The 28,000-nt window shown below is 41.0% G+C and overlaps 1 protein-coding gene across 1 annotated transcript in view; it reads right to left on the bottom strand.

Annotated features, from left to right (window-relative positions):
- The window catches only part of LOC124750652 (odorant receptor coreceptor-like), a 167,015-nt gene that overhangs the window by 112,160 nt on the left and 26,855 nt on the right, over positions 1–28,000 (bottom strand). Inside the window, exon 2 of the mRNA XM_047248984.1 lies at positions 15,120–15,530. Within this exon, the coding sequence (XP_047104940.1) occupies positions 15,120–15,530 (411 nt within the window). The remainder of the gene's footprint in view (positions 1–15,119; positions 15,531–28,000) is intronic.

The raw sequence follows: 28,000 nt of genomic DNA, 5'->3' as shown, positions 1-28,000 counted from the left end.
ATGGTATAGGAGATTGGCTCACTCAAGGAATCGAAGGAGTGATTCCGAAATCATATGGAAACTCTTGAAGAAATTACCAGAAGATTACAAAAGACATGTAGGCAATAACCACCGTACTTTTTCTGCAGTTTTAGCAAAAGTGATGATCACTGCAGAGAAAAAATTTCCGTCAATATAATAACCGCGTGAGTGAAAGGAACAATCGGAACAACAACAATCATGAGCAAAATGATAAAAACGCAAGAAATATTCTCAACATAGACAGAGAACCTTCGATACATGGCAGTACGGTGCAGATGAGAGGCCGGGCACTAGGCCTGCAGTGACAGATGGTACTGCAAGTGTATCACAGTTGACTAACAAAGGACTTACTTCGTGCAGCATCGTCATAAAGAAGACTATATACAAGAGCCAGCTTGTCAGCAGCACTACTGTTCAAAACATACTGCTGTTTTGAACAGTAGTATTGCTGACAAGCTGACTCTTGCATATGATGCTATTTGTATATATTTGACGATGCTGGTGCTAGTACTGTGTTTAACATTTGGCAATACCACTATGGCTACAGTATATTAGGACATATTTTTATAGAACAGATCTGAAGATGGTCATTATAGACTGAAACCAGTAGTCTAATGACTGAAAATTTGTGACCACAGACGTAAAGTAAGGGAAATTTATTCATTATACAGTGATGTGTAAAACATAAGGACGACATTAATTTTCGCATGAGGTGTCACTCGATGAAATTTTGACCATACATAGAAAGATGTGCTACAGTACACTGTAGTGACAAAAGTCATGGAATAGCGATATGCTCATATACAGATGGCGGTAGTATCGAGTACACAAAGTACAAAAAGAGTGCACGTTGGCATAGCAGCCACCTGTACCCAGTTGATTCATGTGGAAAGGTTTCCAACGTGATTATGGCCGCACGATGGGAATTACCAGACGCTGAACGCGTAATGGTAGTTGGAGCTAGAAGTATGGGACATTCTGTTTGGGAAATTTCTAGGGAATGCACTATTCTGAGATCTACAGCATCAAGACTGTGCCGAGAATACCAAATTTCAGCCATTACCTCTCACCACGGACAAGCAGCTGCCGACGGCCTTTGCGGCGTTTGCGAAGAGTTCTCAGTGCTAAAAGACAAGCAACACCGCGTGAAACAACCACAGATGTCAATGTGAGACGTACGACGAACGTATCTGTAGTTGAGTGCGGTGAAATTTGGCCTCAATGGGCTACGGCGGCAGGCGACTGGCGTGAGTGCCTTTGCGTGACATAGTTAGCAGCGCCTCTCGTGGGCACACCATCATTATCGGTGGAATCATAGACGACCAAAAGACCGTGAGTCTCGGTTCCAGTTGGTCGAGCTGATGAGACCCCTCGAAGCCATGAATCTAAGTTGTCAACAAGACACTGTGCAAGTTAATGTCGCTCCATAATGCTGTGGGCTGTGTTTACATGGAATGAACTGGGTTATGGTTCGGCTGCTTGCAGACTATTCGCAGCCTTTCATGGGCTTCATGTTCCGAAACAACGACAGAATTTCTATGGATGACAATGCGACATGTCACCGGACCACAATTCTTCCGAATAGATGAGTTAAACATTCTGGACAATTCTAGCGAATGAGACGCCCAGTCATCAATCTCATCGAGCATTCTAAACGTCAGTTTATGCACAAAATCCTGCACCGGCAACACTTTTGCGTTTATGTGCAACTATAGAGGTAGCATGGCTCAATATTTCTGCAGGGAACCTCGAGCGACTTGCTAAATCCATTCTACATTGGGCTGTTGCCATACATCGGGCTAAAGCATGTCTGACAAGATATTAATTAGGAGGTATCGCATGACTTTTGTCCTCTCAGTAGATATTTCAGAAGGTAACTGAATGAAATATACAATAAGACGAACAGAAATGACACTTCAATTCAAAGACAATAATTACACTCAAGTCACCACGAATATTCATGGTAACACGGACAGTACAAAAGGTGGGACATGGTTTCTAGTAGGGCGTTTGATCACCATGGTCGGCAGTGCATATTCTGCAACAAACTCCCATGCCGACCTCAAGTTTGGTAAGGACTTGTCGTGGCAGGGTGTTTCATTCCTCCACCAATACTGGACGCTCGAAGGTGCATTTGGATGTGCTGTGAAATGTCTCCCCAACTCGTACTCGATCGGATTTAAGTCTGGAGTCTGGGGAGCGTTCAGGTCAGTCCATTCGCCGAAAATCCTCTCTTTTCAAGAGCGGGAGTATCTGCACTGTTCGATGCAACCACTCATTGTCGTCCGTGAAAAAAAGTCGGTACCGAATTCCCCCCTGAAAGACAAACATGGCGACAATATGCCCATGTTGCATTATGTCTCCGCACATAATACTACCTGGATCACCAAAACGATCATGTTCGAGGATGTTCCTCGGTGCACTATACAGGATATAACACGTATAAGTGCAGATGCTTTTATATGTGTTACCTTCACATGTACACACGTCAGTGTGTTGGTTATTTTTTTCTCTACGTCGAACAGCCTTACCACGAATTTTACCACCGGATGTTGTCTGGATGGTTGTACTGCAGCACAAAGTGGAACATACTTGTCAGTATAGACTAACCGTTTTGCGTCCACGCATCCACATTTCGACGCCTGACCTGCTGTCCAGGGTAAAAGTAGCATTAATGGCAAGCTCTTGCCAAGTGTACTTGGAGCTACTAACCAAGTTAATAACATAGGGTTAGTAATGGCTATAATTTTTAGTGTGGTAATACGTGAATACTGATGCAATGTTGTTCAGTACAGCGTTTCGAGGCATCAGTAGAAATAACTGCACTTATACCACTTACACCCTGTATGTGCCCTCCTCCGGCCATATATGAATACATCCACCACAATCGAACATAGTCATTTTGGTCCAAGTGTTAATGTGTGGGGAGATATAATGTTGCATTGGCACGCAGACCTCCAAATCATTACAAACGATACACTCACTGGTCAACGTTATGAGACATTGTACTCCTTCCCCAAGCGCGTCTTTTAAGGGGTGCATTCGCCACTGACTTCTTTGTTATGGAGGACAGCATGCTTCCGCAACGATCACCCCAGGTTGGGGAGTACTTGGAACGTGAAAATATTCCGAGAGTGGAATGATCTGCCCGCTCTCCCTACTTAAATCCCACTGAGCGCGTGTGCGATGCGCTGGGAGAGATGTGTTGCAGCACATATCCATGCAGCGACGACCATCCAGCAGTTGGAGAAATAGAACGCCCTACGACAAGAACTCTGAACCAATCATGTGGCCAACATAGGGGCTCTTTGTAGAGCAAACATATCCATCAGTGACGATCACACTCCCCCCCCCCCCCCACTATTTTTGAACAAATGTGTTATTCCTGTTCTTGTCATTGGGTATTTCTTTCCCTTACCTTCTGTACTACTCTGTAACAGTTCTTTCATCCAACTTTGTTGCTTGGCACTGTAACATCATGCGAAAGTTACTTTCGTCCTTAAGTGTTGTGAACTTGTGTAGATGTAGTGGCGGTCAGTGAAGTGAAATGGGAATAAAGTAAGTATTTTTAATCAGAGGAATATAGGATAGTATCAACAGCAGCAGAAAACGGCATAATGGGAATAGGAATCGTTATGAATAGGGAGGTAGATCAGAGAGTGAATTACTGTGAACGTTTTACCAATAGTTTTTGTCAGAATCGGCAGCAAACAAACCTCAACAACAAAAGTTCATCATCAAAGATAATATTCCATATATTTGTGATTTATTTTATTTTCAACATGTAAAGCACAAAGAAAATAAAAAAAATATACAGAGATACCGGATCTTACCATTGATGGTGAATTTCAACAGTTATGGATGTCGTCAAGTGAAACATGTGGACAGTAGTTTAGGTGTACATATCAACGTCATAAGCCCACGATTAAGTGCTGGACGAAGAATATGGAGAATCTGAATGTCCAATGCCGTATGTAAAGAGAGAAGGTCATCCACTAATCAAGGGGGATAGAAAAACTATAATAGGGGAAGAGGTAGACCATAGAGGGGTTTGACAGTAGGAATGAGAGACGAGAATTAGTAGATTCCGCAATAAATTTCAGCTAGTTATAACGAATACACAAGAGGAGGTCTACTTGCAATAGATCCTGAGACAGGAAGACTCTAGCTGCATTACGTGGTATTCAGATACATTCCGAAATCGCACACTGGATTGTAAGACCTACCCAGGACACAGAAAAGTGGACGTCTGTAGAAAGGTCAGAGGATCCAAGACGAACTGTCTGCAGGAAAAATGTGAAGAATTCGAAAAAAGGAAAGAGTGTCAGACAATTCATTCAGCTTACAGAAAAGTCAAGACAATCTTCAGTGAAATCAAAAGTGATAGTGGTAATAAAGAGTGCAGCTGGAGAGCAGATAGATAGGAGGAGGACATTAAAGGCCGCTAAGAGGAAGGAGGACTTATTGATGCCGTGAACGAAGAAATGGGAATCGGTATGGAAGGCATAGGGGATGCAGTATTAGAATTTAACAGGGCTTAGGAAGACTTGAGATCAAACAAGTCAGAAGGGATAGATAACATTCCTTCGGAATTTCTGACGCTACTGGGGGAGGTGGCAAGAAGACGATTATTTTAGGTGGTGTGTAGAATCTATGAGCCCGAAGACATAATGGGACATTTATAAATATACCATCCTTACAGTACTAGAGATAATAATAACAAATAAGCCCGAGTACTAAGGCTAATGCTCATGCATTCAACGTGGGCAAAAGAAAATTGAATATCTGCTGGACTGACGATGAGTTTCGCTTTAGCAGAACATAAGAAGCCTATTAGCAGAGACAAAGAAGGTTTAATGGACCTAACGAAATCTACTAGTATCTGATATACTAATACCAAACACCGCCCAGAATGTGTGGAATAAATTCCTGAGAATGTACTGCAGGAGCACAACAATGTATGGCAGTGAATCAGAGACTGCTGGAAAAGATGAAGACAATCGTTTGAGATATGGCGCTGCACAAGGATTTGACAGTTACCTAGGGAGGTAAGGGAGCGCAATATTTATCCTGAACTTAGTTAAGATGACATATAAAAACGCTACAAGACTGAAGTTAATTAATGGGACGTCATAATATTGTAGTTCAAACGCAACAGACTTGTAAATCAATTAATCTAAGATGTTGAAAAAATTTAATGTTTACATAGACAGTTGATGAGAAGATAGACCTGTAGACCACGATTTCGTACTGTCACCAGCATTTTTCAGCATAATTGAAAAACGGAACGGAGCTCTAAATTAATTATTTTTCCACATCTCAGACGTTGAAGAAACTCTAAAATATCTGCAAAATACATATGCAGCACGAAAAAGTGCGATGTCTACATTGACTGTTGAAGTGAATACATGAAAAACGCTGTTTAATATCACAATATTGCAAAAAATGTCTGCCATGTAAAACAAAGCGAAAGCTAACTTTCACAAATGCTCCAAATTAGTGTCTCAAACTATAAAGTACGTACCCAAATGGAACCTCTTAACGCCTAATAACATTTGACGTTTTGGAAGTTAGGCTTAAAAATTCGATGTTGTGAAACTACCCTAACAAAGCTTATACAAGCAGAAGTATAAATGTTAGCTAAGCAGGCAAATAGACAAACTACTTAGGCTAACTCACAACATTCAAATGAAATATTTACAAGGTAACGGAAGAAAAACGATGTATACAAAGTTAATTGAGGTTAATATATGAAAAAGGAAACGTTGACTCAAATCAGGCAAGGTGACGTCACAAATGTCTACAGTGTAAGAGAAAGTGTGAATTAATTCCCATGTATACATATATCCGCTGAACCAGTGCTTCAAAATTCTTAAGTATGGCGCCAAAGAGTCGGTTTCAGTGTCAGAGTCGATATCTCGGAAAAAACTATTTGTCGTATACTGTGAGATGTCTCACACTTTTTAAGCAAAAATTATATATTGCTGCACCTGAATTATCTATTTAACTTACAAAAATACGTGTTTATTGTAATATAAGCTAAATCCATACCAAAATTTGTACACCTTGCAGACACAATGAGCCACCATAACAGATCTAACAATTAACACAAGACTTTGAATGAGTACTCTCTATTGCTATATATGCTAAACAAATGATACAACGCATAGAGAAATTCTGTTCTCTGTGATGTACAGATACGTAGACGTAAATGTGGAAATCGGCGTTTTCTAACAAATTTGTGGATCACAACTGAAAAATTAGAGATTCTACAAGCTCGTGATGCTGCTTCAGATGGAATATACGCTTAATATCAAGCCCTCAACCACATCTTGCATGTTCGAATTTCGAATAAGCAAATCTCAAACAAAACGACAGCAAATTTTAAGGAGTATTGTACCTCAACAATGCAGTTTAACAGTTTGACAGTGCTGGTTTACTGCCTCCGCCGTAATACGCGGAAAAAAAAGACAAGATAATGGGATTACAACAGCAATTGCGGTACAGACTCACCAATAACTGCCGAAGTGACGTACTGTTATTCCATGACAGAGTAGTTGATAAGTCAGACACAAGTCATGAAACACATACCTTTGCAGTCTTATAAATTACGGTCTGCTGGCTTACAGTTTTAATTATCTACCTGTAAACAACGTGGAGAGTCTTAAGATTAACTCCAACAAAGTCAGCATAAGTACTAAACGGACTTGCTGTATAAAAGCAGGGGAAACATACTACTCTAAATCAATGACATTGTACTCCATAATATCGTCAAATACAGAAATTTCCTGATTAGGACTGGTGCTAACGATCAATGTTATCCCACCAGTCCTAAGAAAAAGAGTGAATGTATCACACAGACTTATGTGCAGTTACTGTGATGCGTCTACCAAAAAGAAATCTTTGAATGGAAGCCAAAAAAGGAAAACTGGAGACAATAAACTGCAAGTGAAATTCAGATGTGTAGGACGGGCTTATATATTGCCTTAAACACTGTGTATGGTGAAATACACCTACGACTGGTGAACAGAAGAAAACTGCAGTTGCTCTTAAAGCAGTGGTAACAGCAGTAAGTCGTAGACGAAAATGATGGATTGAAGCTTGTTTACTACATTAAAGGAGACACGAAAAATCTCTTTATAAAGCTCCATTCCCACTTAGATCTGCTTATAGAGGATGGTTAAATTGCATATAAAAATTGGTGGCCTCGTTTTTGGGAACCTAGCAATAGAACAATATTTTGTAGAGATTAAAACCAAAGGAATAACAAAATGGCAGTCAAACACAAGAACAGATATTTTTGCCGTGTGCAGAGAGGCTCACCATCGGAATATGACAGAAGGCTACCATGGAGCGCTTTTAAATTGTCGTTACAAGCTGTTATTCCATCACCGTTAATCGCTTGAAATGGTTATTACTGTGTTGTTATCGTCATAATTTCACTTGCAGCTAGTATGTATCGGGACAGAACACTACTACATTCAGAATCCAAATAGTGTCTGTAATAGTATCTTATGCCTGAGAATAGGAGGGAACATGTGCTTTGACCCTGTGTACGACTCCTTAAGTGTATTAAACGTATTCCAACAAAATTTTCGATGTGCTTAGATCGGTACCAGTTGATTTTTACAAAGTATCCAGAAACTTATCACGTCTTCCTTGGCTAAGGAACATTGTATTAGCAGGCTGGAGACCACTGCGGAATAGGCTGTGTCTGATTCTTGTGAAAAACTACTTAGGTATGTATTTGATCTCTTGTATCTTTCTTTTCAACTATTATGTTATAGGAAATAATTACTTCACATCGGCAGTTATTGGTGATTCTGCACTACTATTGCTGCTGTAATAACATTGTTTTGTCTGTGTTTTCCGGGTATTACGGCGTTCATTTCTTCGTCTCTGCAAACCGGCACTGGCGTGCTGTTAACCTACAATGTTGAGGTATCGTACCTCGTAAGGTTACAGCCAATTTGTTTGTGCTTTGCTTATCGAAAGGCCGAACATGGACAATCTTTGCTGAAGCAGCATCAAACACTGGTAGTATCTCTACCGTCGTTTGAAACTGTTATCCACTATTTTTGTAGAACACCATGACCTCTACGTCTACGTCTACATACACTACCATAAGTGATCAAATGTATCCGGACATCTGGCTGAAAATTACTCACAAATTCGCGGCGCCCTCCATCGGTAATGCTGGAATTCAATATTATGTTGCCCTTGCATTAATGACAGCCTCCACTCTTACAGGCATACGTCCAATCAGGTGCTGGAAGGTTTCTTGGGGAATGGTAGCCCATTCTTCACAGAGTGACGAGAGGTATCGATGTCGGTGGGTGAGGCCTGACACGAAGTCGGCGTTCCAAAACATCCCAAAGGTGTTCTATAGGATTTACGTCAGGACTCTGTGCAGGCCACTCCATTACAGGGATATCACTGTCGTGTAACCACTCCGCCACAGGCCGTGCATTATGAACAGGAGCTCGATCGTGCTGAAAGATGCAGTTGCCATCCCCGAATTCCTCTTCAACAATGGGAAGCGAGGACGTGTTAAAACATCAATGTAGGCCTGTGTTGTGATAGTGCCACACAAAATAAGTCATGCAAACCCCCTACCCGAAAAAAACAACTACACCACAACACCATCGCGTCCGAATTTTACTGTTGGCACTGCACACACTGGCAAATGACGTTCACCGGGCATTCGAAATACACACACCCTGTCATCAGATAGCCACATTGTGTACCGTGATTAGTCACTCCACAGAACTTTTTTCACTGTTGAATCTTCAAAAATGTGTAGCTTATGAGCAGCCGTTCCACCATGAAATCCAAGTTTTCTCACCTCCCGCGTAACTCTCATAGTACTAGCAGTGGATCTTGATGTAGTTTGGAACTCCTGTGTGATGGTCTTGATAGATGTCTGCCTATTACACATTACGACCCTTTTCAATTGTCGGGGGTCTCTTGTCAGTCAACAGACGACGCTTTTGTGCTGTACGAGTCCGTTCACGTTTCCACTTCACTATCACATCGGAAACGTTGGACCTAGGTATGTTTAGGAGTGTGGAAATCTCGCTTACAGACGTATGACACAAGTGACACCCAATCACCTGACCATGTTACAGGGTCATCTCGCGTACAGACGTATGTCACAAGTGACACCCAATCACTTGATCACGGGGAAGTCCGTGAGTTCCGCGGAGCGCCCCATTCTGCTCTCTCACGATGTCTAATGACTACTGGGGTCCCTGATATTGAGTACCTGACAGTAGGTGGCAGCAAAACGCACCTAATACAAGAAACGTATGTTTTTGGGGGTGTCCGGATACTTTTGATCACATAGTGTATCTATACGTTACAGAAAACAGCATCATTTTAAGATGCGCTGCGTCATTTGTTTAGCATTTGTAGTAATGAAGGGTAATCATTCAAAGCCTTGTGTTAGATTTCAGGAGTATTATTATGGCTCTTGGTGTCTGTAAGGCGTAAAAATTCAATTTGTTTAGAGGTTCAGCTTGGATTGCAATCAACATGTATTTTAAAGAGTTAAACAGGAAATTTATGCAGGAATATTTACTTTGTGCTTGCAAAGTGTTAGACGTTTCGCAGTATATGATACGAATGTTTTCCGAGATATCAACTTTGATATTGTCTTGGGAAATGTAACATTTCATTACCATCTTTGGTCACCTGTTTACAAAGTGTACGTTTTCTTGTGTTTTCTAAGTAATATTTTGGTTATAAAAGTGCCTTATATCTTCTTTCCTTTCCCAGCATGACGACTGTTTTATGCATGTGTTTTTGGTATTCATGAGCCATAGTTTCTGGAGATGCAATACTCACTTTAGGTATTTACATGTGTGAACAACGTCCTTTATGTACTGCTATGTTTTAGAATATTGAGAGCAATAATGTCTGACAAATTCGTTCCACAAAGGCTTTAGGGAGTCTTTTGACTGCAAACTGATATTATTTACATAGTCTGAAGTAGACCTCAGTCATTTATAATAATAGCGATAAAAGGCATTTATAGCTTCGTTTATATTTTTTTCTAGAGATAACACGTATTATCTTTGCCCTCTGAAATGTGCTTGGGAACACATTAAGACGGGTAAATTTATAATTTGAAAGTGTTTTGTGAGTAAGTCTATCGAAGTATTGGGTCTAACAACTAAAATATCAACCGTTGTTAGTCCTTTAAATTTACGATTTGGGTGCATACTTCAGAATTATGGGCACTAATGTGTTGAATATGTGTGTATGTGGAAGTTAAGTTGTGCTTTCTTATAAAATGCAGATTTTTTGTCAACATTGTGACATTAAACAGCGTTGTTGATGTATTAATCTCAACAACCTATGTAAACATCTCTACCTTTTCACGCTGCTGAACTATTTTGGAGATATTCAACATTTTAGATATGGATAAATAATTAATTTAGAGCGCTGTAGTGTTTTTTAACCGTGCAGCAATATATTCGTGACAGTGTGAAATTGGGGGCTAAAGACCTCATTTATCCTATTAACTATGTGAACATGGCGTTTCCCACGCTGCAGATGTAGTTTGCAGATTTTTCAATTTTTTCAACATTTTAGATGCAGAAAGTAATTAGTTTACAACTCTGTTGCGGGTTTACTTGCAATGTTATGACATCTCATTAATTAATTTGTGTCTTGCAACGTTTATTCTTGTATTAATCTCAATTGAACAGTGGATACATGATGAACCATGGACCTTGCCGTTGGTGGGGAGGCTTGTGTGCCTCAGCGATACAGAGAGCCGTACCGTAGGTGCAACCACAACGGAGGGGTATCTGCTGAGAGGCCAGACAAGCGTTTGGTTCCTGAAGAGGGGCAGCAGCATTTTCAGTAGTTGCAGGGGCAACAGTCTGGATGATTGACTGATCTGGCCTTGTAACACTAACCACAACGGCCTTGCTGTGCTGGTACTGTGAACGGTTGAAAGCAAGTGGAAACTACAGCCGTAATTTTTCCCGAGGGCATGCAGCTTTACTGTATGGTTAATGATGATGGCGTCCTCTTGGGTAAAATATTCCGGAGGTAAAATAGTCCCCCATTCGGACCTCCGGGCGGGGACTACTCAAGAGGACGTCATTACCAGGAGAAAGAAAACTGGCGTTCTACGGATCGGAGCGTGGAATGTCAGATCCCTTAATCGGGCATGTAGGTTAGAAAATTTAAAAAGGGAAATGGATAGGTTAAAGTTAGATATAGTGGGAATTAGTGAAGTTCGGTGGCAGGAGGAACAAGACTTTTGTTCAGGCGAAAACAGGGTTATAAATACAAAGTCAAATAGGGGTAATGCAGGAGTAGGTTTAATAATGAATAGGAAAGTAGGAATGCCGGTAAGCTACTATAAACAGCATAGTGAACGCATTATTGTGGCCAAGATAGACACGAAGCCCACGCCTATTACAGTAGTCCAAGTTTATATGACAACTAGCTCTGCAGATGACGAAGAAATTGAAGAAATGTATGATGAAATAAAAGAAATTATTGAGATAGCGAAGGGAGACGAAAATTTATTAGTCATGGGTGACTGGAATTCGGTAGTAGGAAAAGGGTAAGAAAGAAACGTAGTAGGTGAATATGGATTGGCCGTAAGAAATGAAAGAGGAAGCCGCCTGGTAGAAATTTGCACAGAGCACAACTTAATCATACTTGGTTCAAGAATTATAAGAGAAGGTTGTATACATGGAAGAAGCGTGGAGATACAGACAGGTTTCAGGTAGATTATATAATGGTAAGAAAGAGATTTAGGAACCAGGTTTTAAATTGTAAGACATTTCCAGGGGCAGATATGGACTCTGACCACAATCTATTGGTTATGAACTGTAGATTAAAACTGGAGAAACTGCAAAAAGGGGGGAATTTAAGTAGATGGCACCTGGATAAACTGACTAAACCAGAGGTTGTACAGAGTTTCAGGGAGAGCATAAGGGAACAATTGACAGGAATGGGGGAAAGAAATACAGTAGAAGAAGAATGGGTAGCTTTGTCGGATAAAGTAGTGAAGGCAGCAGAGGATCAAGTTGGTAAAATGACGAGGCCTAGTAGAAATCCTTGGGTAACAGAAGAAATAGTGAATTTAATTGATGAAAGGAGAAAATATAAAAATGCAGTAAATGAAGCAGGCAAAAAGGAATACAAACGTCTCAAAAATGATATCGACAGGAAGTGCAAAATGGCTATGCAGGGATGGCTGGAGGACAAATGTAAGGATGTAGAGGCTTATCTCACTAGGGGTGAGATAGATACTGCCTACAGGAAAATTAAAGAGACGTTTGGAGAAAAGAGAACACTTGCATGAATATCAAGAGCTCAGATGGACCCAGTTCTAAGCAAAGAAGGAAAAGTAGAAATGTGGAAGGAGTATATAGAGGGCCTATACAAGGGCGATGTACTTGAGTACAATATTATGGAAATGGATGTAGATGAAGATGAAATTGGAGATATGTTACTGCGTGAAGAGTTTGACAGAGCACTGAAAGACCTGAGTCGAAATAAGGCCCCAGGAGTAGATAACATTCCATTAGAACTACTGACGGCCTTGGGAGAGCCAGTCCTGACAAAACTCTACCATCTTGTGAGTCAGATGAAGGAGACAGGCGAAATACACTCAGATTTCAAGAAGAATATAATAATTCCAATCCCAAAGAAAGCAGGTGTTGACAGATGTGAAAATTACCGAACTATCAGTTTAATAAGTCACGGCTGCAAAATACTAACGCGAATCCTTTACAGAAGAATGGAAAAACTAGTAGCAGCCGACCTCGGGGAAGATCAGTTTGGATTCAGTAGAAATATTGGAACACGTGAGGCAATACTGACCCTACGACTTATCTTAGAAGCTAGATTAAGGAAATGCAAACCTACGTTTCTAGCATTTGTAGACTTAGAGAAAGCTTATGACAATGTTGACTGGAATACTCTCTTTCAGATTCTGAAGGTGGCAGGGGTAAAATACAAGGAGCGAAAGGCTATTTACAATTTGTATAGATACCAAATGGCAGTTATAAGAGTTGAGGGGCATGAAAGGGAAGCAGTGGTTGGGAAGGGAGTGAGACAGGGTTGTAGCCTGTCCCCAATGTTATTCAATCTGTATATTGAGCAAGCACTAAAGGAAACAAAAGAAAAATTCTGTGTAGGTATTAAAATCCATGGAGAAGAAATAAAAACTTTGAGGTTAGCCGATGACATTGTAATTCTGTCAGAGACAGCAAAGTACTTGGAAGAGCAGTTGAACGGAATGGATAGTGTCTTGAAAGGAGTATATAAGATGAACATCATCAAAAGCAAAACGAGGATAATGGATGTAGTCGAATTAAGTCGGGAGATGCTGACGGTATTAGATTAGGAAATGAGACACTTAAAGTAGTAAAGGAGTTTTGCTATTTGGGGAGCAAAATAACTGATGATGGACGAAGTAGAGAGGATATAAAATGTAGACTGGCAATGGCAAGGAAAGTGTTTCTGAAGAAGAGAAAGAGATTTAAATGTCAGGAAGTCGTTTCTGAAAGTATTTGTATGGAATGTAGCCATGTATGGAAGTGAAACATGGACGATAAATAGTTTAGACGAAAAGAGAATAGAAACTTTCGAAATTTGGTGCTACAGAAGAATGCTGAAGCTTAGATGGGTAGATCAGATAACTAATGAGGAGGTATTGAATAGGATTGGGGAGAAGAGAAGTTTGTGGCACAACTTGTCTAGAAGAAGGTATCGATTGGTAGTACATATTCTTAGGCTCAAGGGATCACCAATTTAGTATTGGAGGGCAGCGTTGAGGGTAAAAATCGTAGAGGGAGACCAAGAGATGAATACACCAAGCAGATTCAGAAGGATGTAGGTTGCAGTAGGTACTGGGAGATGAAGAAGCTTGCACAGGATAGAGTAGCATGGAGAGCTGCATCAAACCAGTCTCAGTACTGTTGACCTCAACAACAAACAACATTATGTATACATTGTACTTCTTCCGGTGCCGACATAGTTTGCAGGTATTTTAATTACAACTTCCTAACTGTGAAAATGTGAAAAATATTTAATTTAAAACTCTGTAGCCCTTTTTACAGAAGAGCCATCTGTTGCTCATATGAGAACTAATTAATCATGGGTCAACCAACGATCTGAGGACGCCTTTAACTGTAGAGCCATGGGTTGGTGTGGTACTTAGATCGAACCGAGGTCGATTTTTCAGCGTAGCCATCTGCTGGTGGCGCTAAGTACATGTCATCTACAGTGCAACAATCTGCTGGTGACAGGAACAAGTGTGAAGTGAATGTTTATTCGCTTTCATTTGTATTTTGAGCGCTTGTGGGATCGTATTTAAAGTGAAAATCTCTTTTTCAAAAAATATAAATTCCTACTTCATTCTTTTTATTTTTATATAAGTAAATATTGATTTTTTATTTTTTGTAGAGAAACATGGTGTCTACTCATTCCAATACTCCATGGCTCATGATATATAGCTTCAAATCAAATTTATCAGTGTCATTCGTGAGCCGGTCCTACAACGAATGTTGGACGCCAGTAAGGCAAAAATAGTCGACAACTGCTTGTCAGTTTACATACTTTACTATTTATGGATAGAGGTAACATGTGTGGGGGGCATAACACAGGAGTGTTTCATGATATTTGGCAAAAGTGCCGGAGGTTGGCGAGACCCTCCTCTCCTTGATTTTGGCATGTGGCAGGATGTTTTTATTCCTTAGCGATTAAGCAGTGCTGATGCTGATCTCAGGCGCTCGGCGTGGGGATGGCGATGCTTCAAGCAAAAGTTGTTGAGGTTTGGGGGTGGTCCTCCTCTCCTCTCCCCTCCCCTCCTCGCCTGCCTTGGCAAATGGCAGGATATCATGACTTGTGAAACGAATTTGTAGTTAAGGAAGTGTTTATGCTACTGACAGCGAAATATAACACATGCAATTGTCTCAGCTGTAACATGACGGAGCAGATAAAAATACTTTTACTGTAATGAGTCATTGTTTTGACTCGTATGCTCACCACACACTACTATTATTGACGAAAGCTAGACGTCGAGAGCAAAAGAACAAACAGCAGACATCCCATGTGTGCAATACGTGACTACTAAGAGGTCCGAATGATCCTGAGTTGGAAATAACACAGGTGTTCACCTTAATAAGGATGGCCACAGTTGACACGATCACGAGGCCGCAAGTTGTAATTTCCTCCAGGTCCACGTCGTCAGCCATGATCAGCTTGGAGGCAGTGCACATGGGGATGACGGTGAGCATGAGCAGTGAGAGCAGGCACAGAGCCCTGTGGCAGACGCCGACGCCACCCCCGGCGCCGGGCGCCGCCCACAGCGCCAGCAGTCTCAGCGGCGTCCCGCTGGGGCCCACCACCTGCCGCACCGCCTCCGCCGACGGCTCCCCCTGGAAGGCCGCCTCCATCACCTGACTGCCGGCCGCGAGACGTGTCACCAACTGAGGAGCCGCGGGTACGACCTCGGAGCACAGCGGAGCAGCAAACTGTTGAGATCAATAAGTGTTTGGGTGGGCAGAACTGAAATGTATCCAAAAGAGCGTTACATCCTTCCTCGGTCATCAAGGCCTAGAAAATCCTTATCCAAAATCTCATCACATACTGTCTTGTCCTACATATCCGCAACCCAAAAGTTTTACCACTCTTTACACGTTGAAGGATACCATTCCCCAGCGCAGTTATTAGAATAAGTTAAAGAAGATGGGCTCTTGGTTTCTGTGTGAATCCATGTAGAAACTGATATCAGTGTGCATTATGTAGTCGTAGAAAGTAAAAGTACGAAGGGTAGTTAAAATAAGTGGGAGATTTACACTTTCAGTTGCATAGGTGAAGAGGAAGGGGTGTCATATCTCAAAGATGAGCTCAAAATGTCTAGCTCTGGACAGGAGTAAGTAATGGCATCGGGGCTCACGTCGAAAAGAGTAGTCGACCATGCACAGGATAGGTACCTAGTAGAACAGTTCATGACGGGAGACTCCCTGCATCGCTTGAAATCACTGTAAATACTCTTCTAGAGAAACTATGCTTCGTAGCTTAGCTGGGCACAAGACGTTAATCCATTAATCGTTAATTAGCGAAGTTAACTTTCCGAGTAACGGACTAACCTTTAAGTTAATGTTAGAAAACGCCCACGGATTCTATCTTCCGTTAACTTCCTTTCTGTCTGTTAATCATGAATTAGGTACCCCCTATTTATGACAGAAATGACGCCGCGCCACACGAGGAAATCATGTTCTTACAAGTTAGGGTCGTGTAGGTGTGTGGCTTCATCGGGGTGCGGTCGGTTGATGTGAGCAATTGAGTGCGAGCGTTGGCATTGTCTGTTTATTGTTGTTTGTTTACTGAGTTCGCGTTAATACTACTCTTTGTCAGTACGTTGACTGAGGCAACTAAGTCATAAAACCGGATGCTATCTGTCACAACAATCTGAAAGCAAGCCTAGTAGTAACACATTCATAAAAAAATAAAGCCCAGAGCCTAGTCAAAATGTATCTAGTCATGAAGTCAAAAGACTCATTTAACGATGCTATATTTCTTTGGGAAAATGTTTTAGTGAATTAATTTATTGAGTATAATACCCCTGTGCCCTCCAATGTTAGACATTTTGTCTCCTAAATGACCACCTCTCTCGGATGGATACTTTGACATGTTGTTCGTGAAGGAAAATATGCACCTTATGTCACATACCCTCTGATTCTCCTGTATTTTTATTCTCCCGTGATTTAACATTGGTGAATAAATAATTATAAAACCAAATAATTAAATGATTAAACTGTTTTTATTAATCTTCAACGTGCTACCTTATCGACCCCAGCCAAAACATTTCTATTTAAGCAACGGTAATACGCTTAATTCACTTGCTCATTTCACTAACGGTTAACTTTAACTTCCGGAAAATCTCCCGTAAAGTAACGCTTTATCGTTTAACGAAGTTAACTTTTTTAGAAACGGATTAACGATTAGCGAAGTTAACTTTCTGATTAATGTTTCCCAGCTATGCGTTGTAGGTGCAAAAGCATACATAGGCTTAAGAAAGAAATGAAGAATGAAACGCGTTGACTGTCAAGTGGGCAAAACGTGGAACTTTCAGTCACTACCGTAGCAGAATCTTACCTAAACATCTCATAGAACCCAAAGATATTTACATCATATGTAAAGGCTGCCATGGAGTTCAAGATTAGAGTCCACACGCTCCTGGATGATACAGAAACGGAAAATAAGGGTAGTTACGCAAAATGAGAATTTCTAAATTCCGTTTTCTTACCTTTCCGCACAAAGGAACCTGCAGAATTACATCCCCAGCTGACTTGTCGCACCGTTCCAAGGACGAGTATCAGTGGCGTTAAGAAAGAGCAAGAAACTGATAAAACTAAACAAAGCTCCTGAAACCGACGGAATCTCTGTCAGATTTTACACAAAATTTACGGATGATTTAGCTCCCATTTTAACCGTAATATACCATCGGTCCCTAGACCAGAAAGGTTTCCCCACTGATTCGAAAAATTCAAAACAGCAGCCATCTACAAGATGGGTACAGTAAGTGATACATAAAACTATCATTCTATTTCATTGTAGAATCATAGAACATATTCTGAGCTCTGAGAACATGACGTATTTGGAACAGAATACGTCGGTCATGTAAAACTCAATTTCGGTTTTTCTTACATGATGACATCTTGAAAGCCATGGATCAAGGCAGTCTGGTAAGTACAATATTTCTTGATTTTCGAAAAGCACTGGACACAGCATCATACCAATAGTTAATAACAAAAGTACGATTATATGGTGTATCAAAGTTTGAGATTTGATTGTCTCTTTGTAGGGAGGACGCAGTTATCTTTGATATAGAGTCAGTGACAGGCTTAGAGGTAACTTAGTCACTGTTCCAGGGAAGTGTATTGGGACCCTTGATGTTCATGTTTTATATTAATGGTGTCGCAGACAATATTAATTTTTTGCAGATGATGCTATTATCGGTGATGATGTATCCTCTAAAAAACTGCACCCATTTTCAGTCAGATTTGGAATAGGTTTCCAAGTGATGCGAAGACAGGCAATTTCATATGTACAAAAATGAAAAAATATGCACTGAACAAAATGAAAAAAATATACTTTAGCTACTTTGTCAGTATGGCACACTCTTATAAAGTACCTGGGTAAAACAATTTTTGGGGATATGAAATGGAATAGTCACATAGCCTCAGTCGTAGATAAAGCAGATTGCAGACTTCGGTTCATACTAGGAAAATCCAGTGAGTCTACATTGCTTGCAAGTCGTTTATGAACACATAATTGGAACGTCGGCGACCTTGTATCGTAGCCGGTTTCAGCCACACATAGACTATCTTCAGACCAGTACCGTCTCCACTGATGTGGATGTGCGCTGATGTTGTAATTGCAAAAGGCATCTGTCGTCAACTGTTGTTGAGAGGTAGCTATGGAAGAAAATGAACAAGCTACAAAGAAACTTATCAGATGAATAATAACTTTTGAATTTTCAAGTTTACGATGTGCTTTAATGTTATCGAGTGATAATAAATATTTTCAGAAAAGAAATGGAAATGAAGTGGAAGTGAAGTGGGTCTTTTTTCAGCTAGCGTGGTTTGAAAAATACTAGCAGTTTAAACTGCAGGTGTTGATAACCTTTCATCCCATGTCCCAAGATGACAGGCATTACGTCTATGACAGTCTACATGTGAGGCTGTTTTAAGAATTGTAGGTAGAGACTAGGTACTGAAACTGTTTAAAGTTTATGCGTAAGCCTGTGACTATGATGACACATAGTTTAAATCCAGAATTTTTACGAACTAAAAATTATTGATGAGTGACTATTGCTTCAGGTCTACTGTCAAACCGAGCTATTTACCCTAACAGTAAAAATATTTTCTTCCAGATAGCTGTAATCTGTCTAGACACTGGTCGGTTTGATACTCCTTTGAATCTTTCAGTTATTTCTCCAGCCCACAATCGTTTCTTTCCCTCATTAAAGCGGAGCAATGACTCATATTTTAAATAATGACACAGCTGTCGACCAAGAGTCAAAGCATATTTTTAAACGGAATATAATTCTTTGTCAAGAATATTCAGTTCATAGCTGGTACTCTGTCTTTTGAAAATCATTTTCATGGCAGATAACATGCCAGACAGTAAGAAATACGATTAATTAGGCGTTGTCCTTAGGTAACTCGTAGTACATCGAAATCTCAATGCTATGCCGTTCTATCAATTTCATGAATGTCACTACTAACTCAGTCCAGCAATATTATCTAACGTTATAGACATGTCGTATTACCTCTCTTCTTATTCTGTTGTATTAGGTAAATCGAATTATATGCTTTATGACAATATTCAATACAGAAAAAATCAACATTTGAACTCTGGAATACTAATGAAACCCAGTTGTATAAAATATTAATTTTTCTATTTGGACTACTGAGTTATTCCAGCGCAGAATGTCATTCGAAAGAATCTGTCGTATAGTATCTTTTTGGAAGCCTGGCGCTACTTCTTACCTAAAACAGACATTCCTGCAATGTATCTACATTTATTTCGGGGAGAAGAAATCCAACGCTCAGTAAGGTGTCAAGTCATTTGCTTTTTGTATGTCATCGATGTGCACATCAGAGCGAGAGCAAATTACGTTAATGTTAAAAAATCTTTGGTCTTTGCATCTACACATTCTGATCGTTGAGGTGTGGAGTAGTAGTAGTAGTAGAGGGGTTTTTGGGCGCACGACAGCAAGGTCTTCAGCGCCCGTTCAGTAACATAGGGAAACGGCTGTCAAGAAAAATCCCAGAACAGGAATATAAAACGGAACATAAAACACGGGTAACAATCGTTGAAAAATATGTGCTCATCCACACCGAAGCGTGGGATGAAGCAGGGTGTCAACAGTAAAACATGGACAACACAGGAAGAAAATGGTAGAGGAAGCTAAAACAATGTAGCAGATGGAAGTGGCTGGCTGACCACAAAGAAAAAAAGGGGAGGAGCAGCCACTCTGCAATACACTAAAACCTCCAGCCTAAAAGTTGAGGCCAGAGTCCAGACACGTCACAAAACTTGAAAATCCTAGACACACACGACTCATCATTAGCTAAAACAGAAGGCAGATCCCCATCAACTTGTGCTTCTGCCCGTGCAGCACGGTATAAAATGCAGTCTGTTAAAATGTGCCGGACAGAGATGTGCACACCACAAGCATCACCAAACGGAGGATCCTGTGGAGGTGATTGACGTATTCAGTAGTGGTGTGTTGACTTGTGATGGCATCTGTTAGATGAAGAAAGATTGATTGTAAAGGACAGCAAGGACGAGTAAGACGATTACATTAGAAAGCGAAGAGAATATATATTTTGCATAAAGTTATTATTTGTGAAGAGAAGAAGTTTGAGGAGAGACTGTAGCACTGCGTAGCTAAGAATGATTAATTGTCCTCTAGTTAACTTGCTCCGAGCTGAGAGAAAGACCACCCCACTTCTCTGAGTCATGCATTAACATATTAATTGATTAATTTGTTTGCTTTTTATAAAAATGCTCTTTTAACATTGTACCCTTTTTAAATCATTATTCACTTTGTTACGCACTGTATTATTCACACCAACGTTACGAGTGAAGATCAAGTGAAGTTACTGTCCCCATCGCACTGTTTATCATTATTCATTACCACATGCAACAGTTTGAATATGTGTTTAGAAACAAAAATATAGCTTAGCCGCTGCCTGCTTGCTATTTGCTGTTGTGCTTTCGAGAACTCTGCAATGATGTCGTCAAGACGCGAGATTAGGTGAAATGTTGATTAGGGCCAGATAATAGTTTTACTTCAGTTGCGCATTTAACATAAAGACTAGTAGCATACAGATCAGTTACAGTTCAGATTAGGTTCTGTTTAATCAAAGTTTAGCATACGATTTGAGTTGGATAACAGTTTGTGGGGACTTAGGTTTTGGTAATACGTAGATTCTATAGAGTGGGAGATAAAGTTGGGATAGATTTCAGATTGGTACCAATGTAGTGGGAAGGTTAAAACTCTTAGAGGAGGCGATATTGTCGTGTGTATCACTGCTTTAACAATAATTACGTGGCATTAAAATTATTGGCAGGTAAGGATTAGGAAAGTTGCGGTTTCTCACATTAACTTTACATGTATCTTAAGGCTAATAATTAATTAAATTCTGAATTTTTAAAAAATATGAGCCGCAATACATTTTAAATCTCTTAATTTAGTAGTCAGTTACAGAAAAAAATACTTGTCTTCGTGTTGCACACATATAGAACTTCCTCCTTGACATCAATTTTCATACATAGTGCCTGTGAACCAAACACATACTATTATTGCTGTGAAGGATATTATTTCGAATGCGATATGTCGCGTCCGATTTGATAAATATATTTCGCTGAACCTTCAATAAAAATACATCTAAAAATCATTCAGCTAAACGAAATCGTATCACCGATTTTCACGGATGCTCAACTGAAAATCGCAATGCGAACAATTCATGTGAAAAGTGGTACCTCCTGGCAAATGTCCGGGAGAAAATTTAAAACGTGCCTGCCGAGAAAAGGGAACTGACGCTGTATCTGCTGTAAAACGACTACACTGTGTTGAGTGTAGGGATGTTGTTTCAATAATATTTTTACATACTCATACCATACCTTAAAGCAAATTCTCCTGGAAAATGCATTTCATATCGAACTGGATTGAATATATATCAACAAACTCAGTCTGCCACCATTTATCGTAAACAGTATAAAATCCTGAAACATCGGATCTTATTTTATATGTTTAATGGTTACACGTTCCTAGGACACATTAACTGCCCACAATCTGACTCCATCTTCATCTCTATTCTACACTGGAATTCGGAAGCCTGTGTTGAACATAAGTATATTTTAGTTTGAATCAAACTAGTTGGTATAGAGAACTAGTGTTACCTCTGTATTAGTATGTGTAAAACCCCAGGCAATAAATATGAAGAAAGAATCAGCTCTGTCCTCACTTATGCAAACTTCCCCACTTGTCCAAATTTCGTATATTTAATAAGCGTGTTTAACTGTACACGTTGGTGCAGTTGTGCGAGCCGGTGGGAAAGACAGGATACCCACCCATAAGTGACATGATCATGCCTAGAGCTGCGCTCTACCAAAACTAAGGTTCGGTAGCCTTGGTACCCAACATAAATGACGTAGGAAATAGTAGGATTACCATAGTATTAGTAAAATTGGCAGGAAAAGAAACATAAATGAACGTGTAAGAGACAAAATGGGAGCCGACGACTTCCCTCAGCTTTTTTCTATTTGTTTGTAGTTTATTTTGCCCATTATTAGAACCGCCCATCATTCAATGCTAGTCCATTGTGTACTTTCTATTCTAGCAAAAATAAATTGCATTTTGTAAGTAATAAAAACTAGTTCATTGCGTAAATTTTGCGATTTTATGTATCCAAAGCAATTATTTTCTTCAAGGACAGTTTAGATGCACAAACATAAAAATATATGTGTAATTATTGTTGTTAGCCTGTACTCAGTAAAGCGTTCTTCATCATGAGTAGTTGTTTTTGAATTAGAGAAACATGTTTCATGTTAGTTAGGCGAAGTATTGAAGCGATGGTTGATATATTTTGCTTTCCCTGTTCTTTTATTTTTTGTTGAGCAAATTGCGTTTTCTAGCGATATACGATAAGCCTTCATTGCTACTACAGCATCACTCTGTTTCACACACAAATCAACAATTCTTGGATAAAAACTGAATTAAAAATTGGTGCTTTCGGTTTCGCTATAAATACTGGTTATTCTTCACAGACGTACGACAAAAATGTTCTGTAGCTTACCGGCCCTTCGTATATCTCCACTCAGTTTCTCGACAATTCACCGCTTCCGATTTTTAGGGGAATTTAGTAAGACACTGATCGCCTGCGTAAAGAAAGCGATCGTTGTGAGGGAACGCTCAACAGGTAACGAAAGTATGAATTTAACTGACCAAAAGCTACAAGGAAGACTACGTTAGACAAATTAATGTAGTCTACGGAAGCCTACGGTACTTTCACAACTCCATCATGCCATATGGGTCGGGAGTGCGGAAAGGTGATGAGAGTAGCCTGAGTTGTCCTTGAGTGATAACGGATAGTAGGGAGTACCACATCAGATTTAGCACCAAGATGCATAACTTCTAATATTGGTCTTTAATGTTTAAATCATTAAGAAACCAATATGGCAATACTGAAGACTGACTCTAATGTCTACATAACTGAAATTTAAGTTACTAAAAATCATCCTGCAAAGATTAACAAAAGAATTAATTTAATATTATGAATGACTGGTGGCGTTACCGACCAATCACGAAAGAGTGCCGTGCCTGGGTAGGCGGGAAACAGGATAATGTAGTATGGATTCTGAGACTAGCCTTCATACGGGCAGCCTGTGTGCACACGAGTGGTTATTTCATTTAATTAAAATTGGGCTAAGGTTTAGCTTTGTTTTGGGAAAACGTTTGCTCTCAGCCTGGGATTGCTATCCAAATTGCGTACACGGTTAGATTACTAGTGCTACACTTCACTTAAGAAAATATTCCGAACTTTTTTTGAATGGTGCCACGGTTTGAAATGAAGGAATGTGGAAAGACATATAGTCCATTGGTTTGTGAATATTATGGTTCTCATAGGTTTCGCGATCTTTACTGTAATTAATGATTTCAGACTGCCTCTCGTATAGAGCTGATTGTGAAGAAGCATTTTGGTTAATACCTGAGGTGTAATCCTATCATTCATTGTGGCGTTCTGGCAGTAGACTTTAAATTTAATTTTAGGAGCCGCAGAATAAGAGAAAGAAATTCAACGGGGACATCAAAGCAGAATTAGAATATTCGAGGTCAGCAAGTCTCAACTGGCTATCTAAGGAAGAATAAAATGCTATTTGTTAGCAGAATGTAAGTTTATTGTGTGTAGACCTCAATACGCATTCTTCCACAAACTACAACTACGCAGTTAGTATGCACGACGTAGTAATGTGTCGCCCCAGGTACTCCTCCTCGTTTTAAGAGAGATTTTACTAGTGATTAAAATTCTTATGGGTATTATGCCGCGTCATTGCTAAAAACTAACAACAGTAATAAACTAAAACCGACGTTTCGACCGAATTGCAACGCCCTTCCTCAGGGCACGGCTGGTTTTGCATGGGGATAAATGCTTCTATTTACTACAGACTATCGATGTCTGACGTCACTGTAGTAAAATTTTTAATTGGGCCTCTAATATGATTGGCTAGTCATGACGTGAGGGAAGATGGAAGGAAAGAGGCTATTCGTGGATGTCCATGTCGTCAACGATTGGCAGCTGTCCGTCAATCAGCGTTCGGCTTCTGGTCGGCAAGTTTTCCTCCTGGTGTGCGCGGAAGTGGACTGACAGTTGCTCTACAGCTGTTTGTGCAGATACGTCCGTGTCCCGTGTTTTTAGCAATGACGCGGCATAATACCCAGAAGAATTTTAATCACTATGGCACCGGTCGCGGAAGCCTACGTTCTTATATCAGTGACCTGTATGGACAGGAAATCTACCAACACATACGGAAACTGGAGCTGCTGAGGAAGAGGAAGGTGAAACTGCTGAATGATTTGGCGTTCCTTAAAAGGTGCCGAGATCATCATGTCATCCCGAAATTCATGAGGGTACGGTCTCAAATCGATTCGAGAAGAGCAAGAACCATTTACTATCGGGCGAGCCATGCATTATCAAGGAAGAGGATACAACACCTCCGGAGCTTCATAGGCTACAACAACAGCCAGCTGTACAGCATTCATTTATGACTGCCAACTACGTTATCAGCGAAGGACTGGGATAACATCGACCGAATAACCCACACACAGGCCTGCATGGAGGAGGGCTTGGTCAGCAGTCGACAGAAAAAGAAATTTGAGGAGTTAACGGGAAACAAACACCACTCACAGCTAAGACTGGATGCAGCTCGTACCGTGGTTAACATCTCGACACAGACCATCAGTGAGGCAGCGTCGTCAGTTCTGTCCAAAGCGTTAAACTTCGCAGTTACACCCACAAAGATTCCCACAGAACAGGTCATTCAATCTGTGGAGGCGTCACTCCACCAAGTACCACGTGTTGAAGCAGAAAAGATAAGGCAGGAAACTTTAAGAATTTTACAAACAGCAGAACCATCCAGAGCCAGTATCACACGTGAAGAAAGACAGGCCATAAAGAAGCTCAGGAAAACAAGGACATTGTGGTCCTACATACGGACAAAGGAAACGCTACGGTTCTGATGGACACTTCTGAATATGAAAAGAAGATGGACGAACTGCTTAGCGATCCCATTTACAGAGTACTAAGGAGTGACCCGACGGCGACGACAGGCAGAAATACGAAAGACCTCGTAAAGGACTCGAGAATTGATCCTGACACAGCCAAGAGACTAATCACCAAGGTGCCTGTCCCTCCTAGAATCTACGGAGTACCTAAGCTCCATAAGGAGGGTTATCCGCTGAGGCCCATAGTGAACGGAATAGATTCACCTACATATTATGTTGCGAAACATCTGGCACCTAAGTTACGCCGTCTTGGACAAACAGACTCCCACGTGGAAGACTTTTCCCACTTCATACAACTGATTAGGGAACAGCAAATAAAGCCATCAGACATTATGGTCAGTTTTGCCTTCAAGTCTCTCTTCACTAACCTACCTATTGAGGAGACTTTGCGCATTCTACAGGATCGGATCCCACCAGATATCTGCGATATGGTGCGCTTATGCCTGTTATCTACGTACTTCACCTGGCGGGAAAATATTACGAACAGTTAGGTGGAGTGCAATGGGTTCCCCGCTCTCCCCTGTAGCTGCGGACATCTTCATGGAAGCCTTTGAGCAAACGGCCCTAGTTTCTGCTCCGTTACGTCCGAATTGTTGGCTACGATATGTGGACGACACATTCGTTATCTGGCCTCACGGTGAAGTGGAATTGGGAAACATCCTCGAGCACCTAAATAGCCCGCACAAAAATATTAAGTTCACACATGAGACTGAAAACAATGGTACATTGCCATTTCTAGTTGTGGAAGTATACAGGGCTGCCGAAGGTAAACTGAGACACAAAGTGTACCGGAAACCAACGCACACTAATCGGTACCTGCACGCGGAGAGCCACCACCATCCAGCTCAAAGGTATTCTGTTCTGCATACGTTAACTGCCCGAGACTACCGGATAAGCGATGAAAATAACATCAAAGAAAAATTGAACAGCTACAACATATGTTTCGTGCCAACGGCTATGATGACAACATCATAAGAAAGGTAGCTAAAACCAGAGGGAGAAGAGCGCGAGAAGAAGGCAAAGAAGAGAAGCTTCCACTGGTAAACTTACCATATGTAAAAGACGTCAGTGAACGGCTAGGCAACATCCTCCGCCGACGAGGTTCCAAACCGATTTTTCGAAGCAGTCACAGGATCCACGAAATGATAGGTTCCACCAAGGATGTAGTCAACAATCTTAACACTGCAGGTGTTTACGAACTACGGCGTGAGTGCAGAGCTGTCTACATAGGAGAAACAGGGAGACCTGTCAGCTTACGAGTAGCAGAACGCGAACGCTATGTACGATTACAACAACGTAATAAATCGGTGACAACGGATCACCACCGTGACTGCGGACGGCCAATCAGGTTCCAGGAAGCCCGAGTACCGGCGAAAGAATCGTGGACGCGAGAACGCAAAATACGGGAGGCGATCGAAATTACTAAGCAGCCTGACAACATCAACAGAGAAGATGGCTACAAACTCCCGGCGTCCTGGTTGCCGGCCATCCCAGTCCAACGGGCCGCGAGCGGTCGCGGCGCAGAAGCTACACGGGACTCGGACGTATCTGCACAAACAGCTGTAGAGCAACTGTCAGTCTACTTCCGCGCACACCAGGAGGAAAACTTGCCGACCAGAAGCCGAACGCTGATTGGCGGACAGTTACCAATCGTTGACGACATGGACATCCACGAATAGCCTCTTTCCTTCCATCTTCCCTTACGTCATGACTAGCGAATCATATTAGAGGGCCAATTAAAAGTTTCACTACAGTGGCGCCAGACACCAATAGTCTGTAATAAATAGAAGCACCTATCCCCATGTAAAACCAGTCGTGCCCTCAGGAAGGCCGTTGCAATTGGGCCGAAACGTCGGTTTTAGTTTATGACTGTTGTTAGTTTTTAGCAATGGCGCGGCATAATACCCAGAAGAATTTTAATCACTATGACACTGGCCGTGGAAGCCTATGTTTTTATATCAGAGATTTTACTGTTTCAGAGGCACCTTCGAAGGACCGGCGCAGTGCACCGTGCCGCAGTGGTTTACAACACTAGATTTGAATTCTGGACGACAACGGTTCAAATCCTGATACGAGTATCCAGATGTACATTTTCCACGGTTTCCCTGAATAGCAGGACCTGATAATGGTATGATACCTTTCAGGTCAAGGCAAATTTCTGCATCCACCCTTTCACTATCTGATCTTATACGTGTGACATTACGAGAAGCCAGCTCATAATGTAAGAAGCGGTGCTTAATGTCTTGACGGCCAGCCGGGTAGGCGAAGCGAGCGAGGTTTTTGTGGAATGCCTAGTGGAACACTCGGATGCGAGGCTGTATTGTGAGGCACTTGGCTGAAAGGGCAGAGACGACACAATAGCAACAAAGATGGACGAAATGAAGGATGCATATTATATGTTTTCAACGAAATTGCGTAACAGAGCCTTCAAACACGCTTAAAAAGGATTGGCTAGGTGCGAGTGGGGATCGTGCACAGAGGGTTCCGTCCAAACTTAATTATGAATATAGACTGTTTCTCCATTCCGGGAATGGAGAACGTCGACCATTTTTGACTACTATCTGAATTGATAGTGACAAGGTGCCGGTCCCTAGGATTCCAAGATTTTGGAGAATGTTTTAATTTCGATAACACGGGGTG

The sequence above is a fragment of the Schistocerca piceifrons genome, chromosome 1, assembly GCF_021461385.2.
Source record: "Schistocerca piceifrons isolate TAMUIC-IGC-003096 chromosome 1, iqSchPice1.1, whole genome shotgun sequence".
NCBI lineage: Eukaryota > Metazoa > Arthropoda > Insecta > Orthoptera > Acrididae > Schistocerca > Schistocerca piceifrons.
Note: the sequence above shows the minus strand (reverse complement) of the source record. Positions and strands in the feature narration are given on the sequence as shown.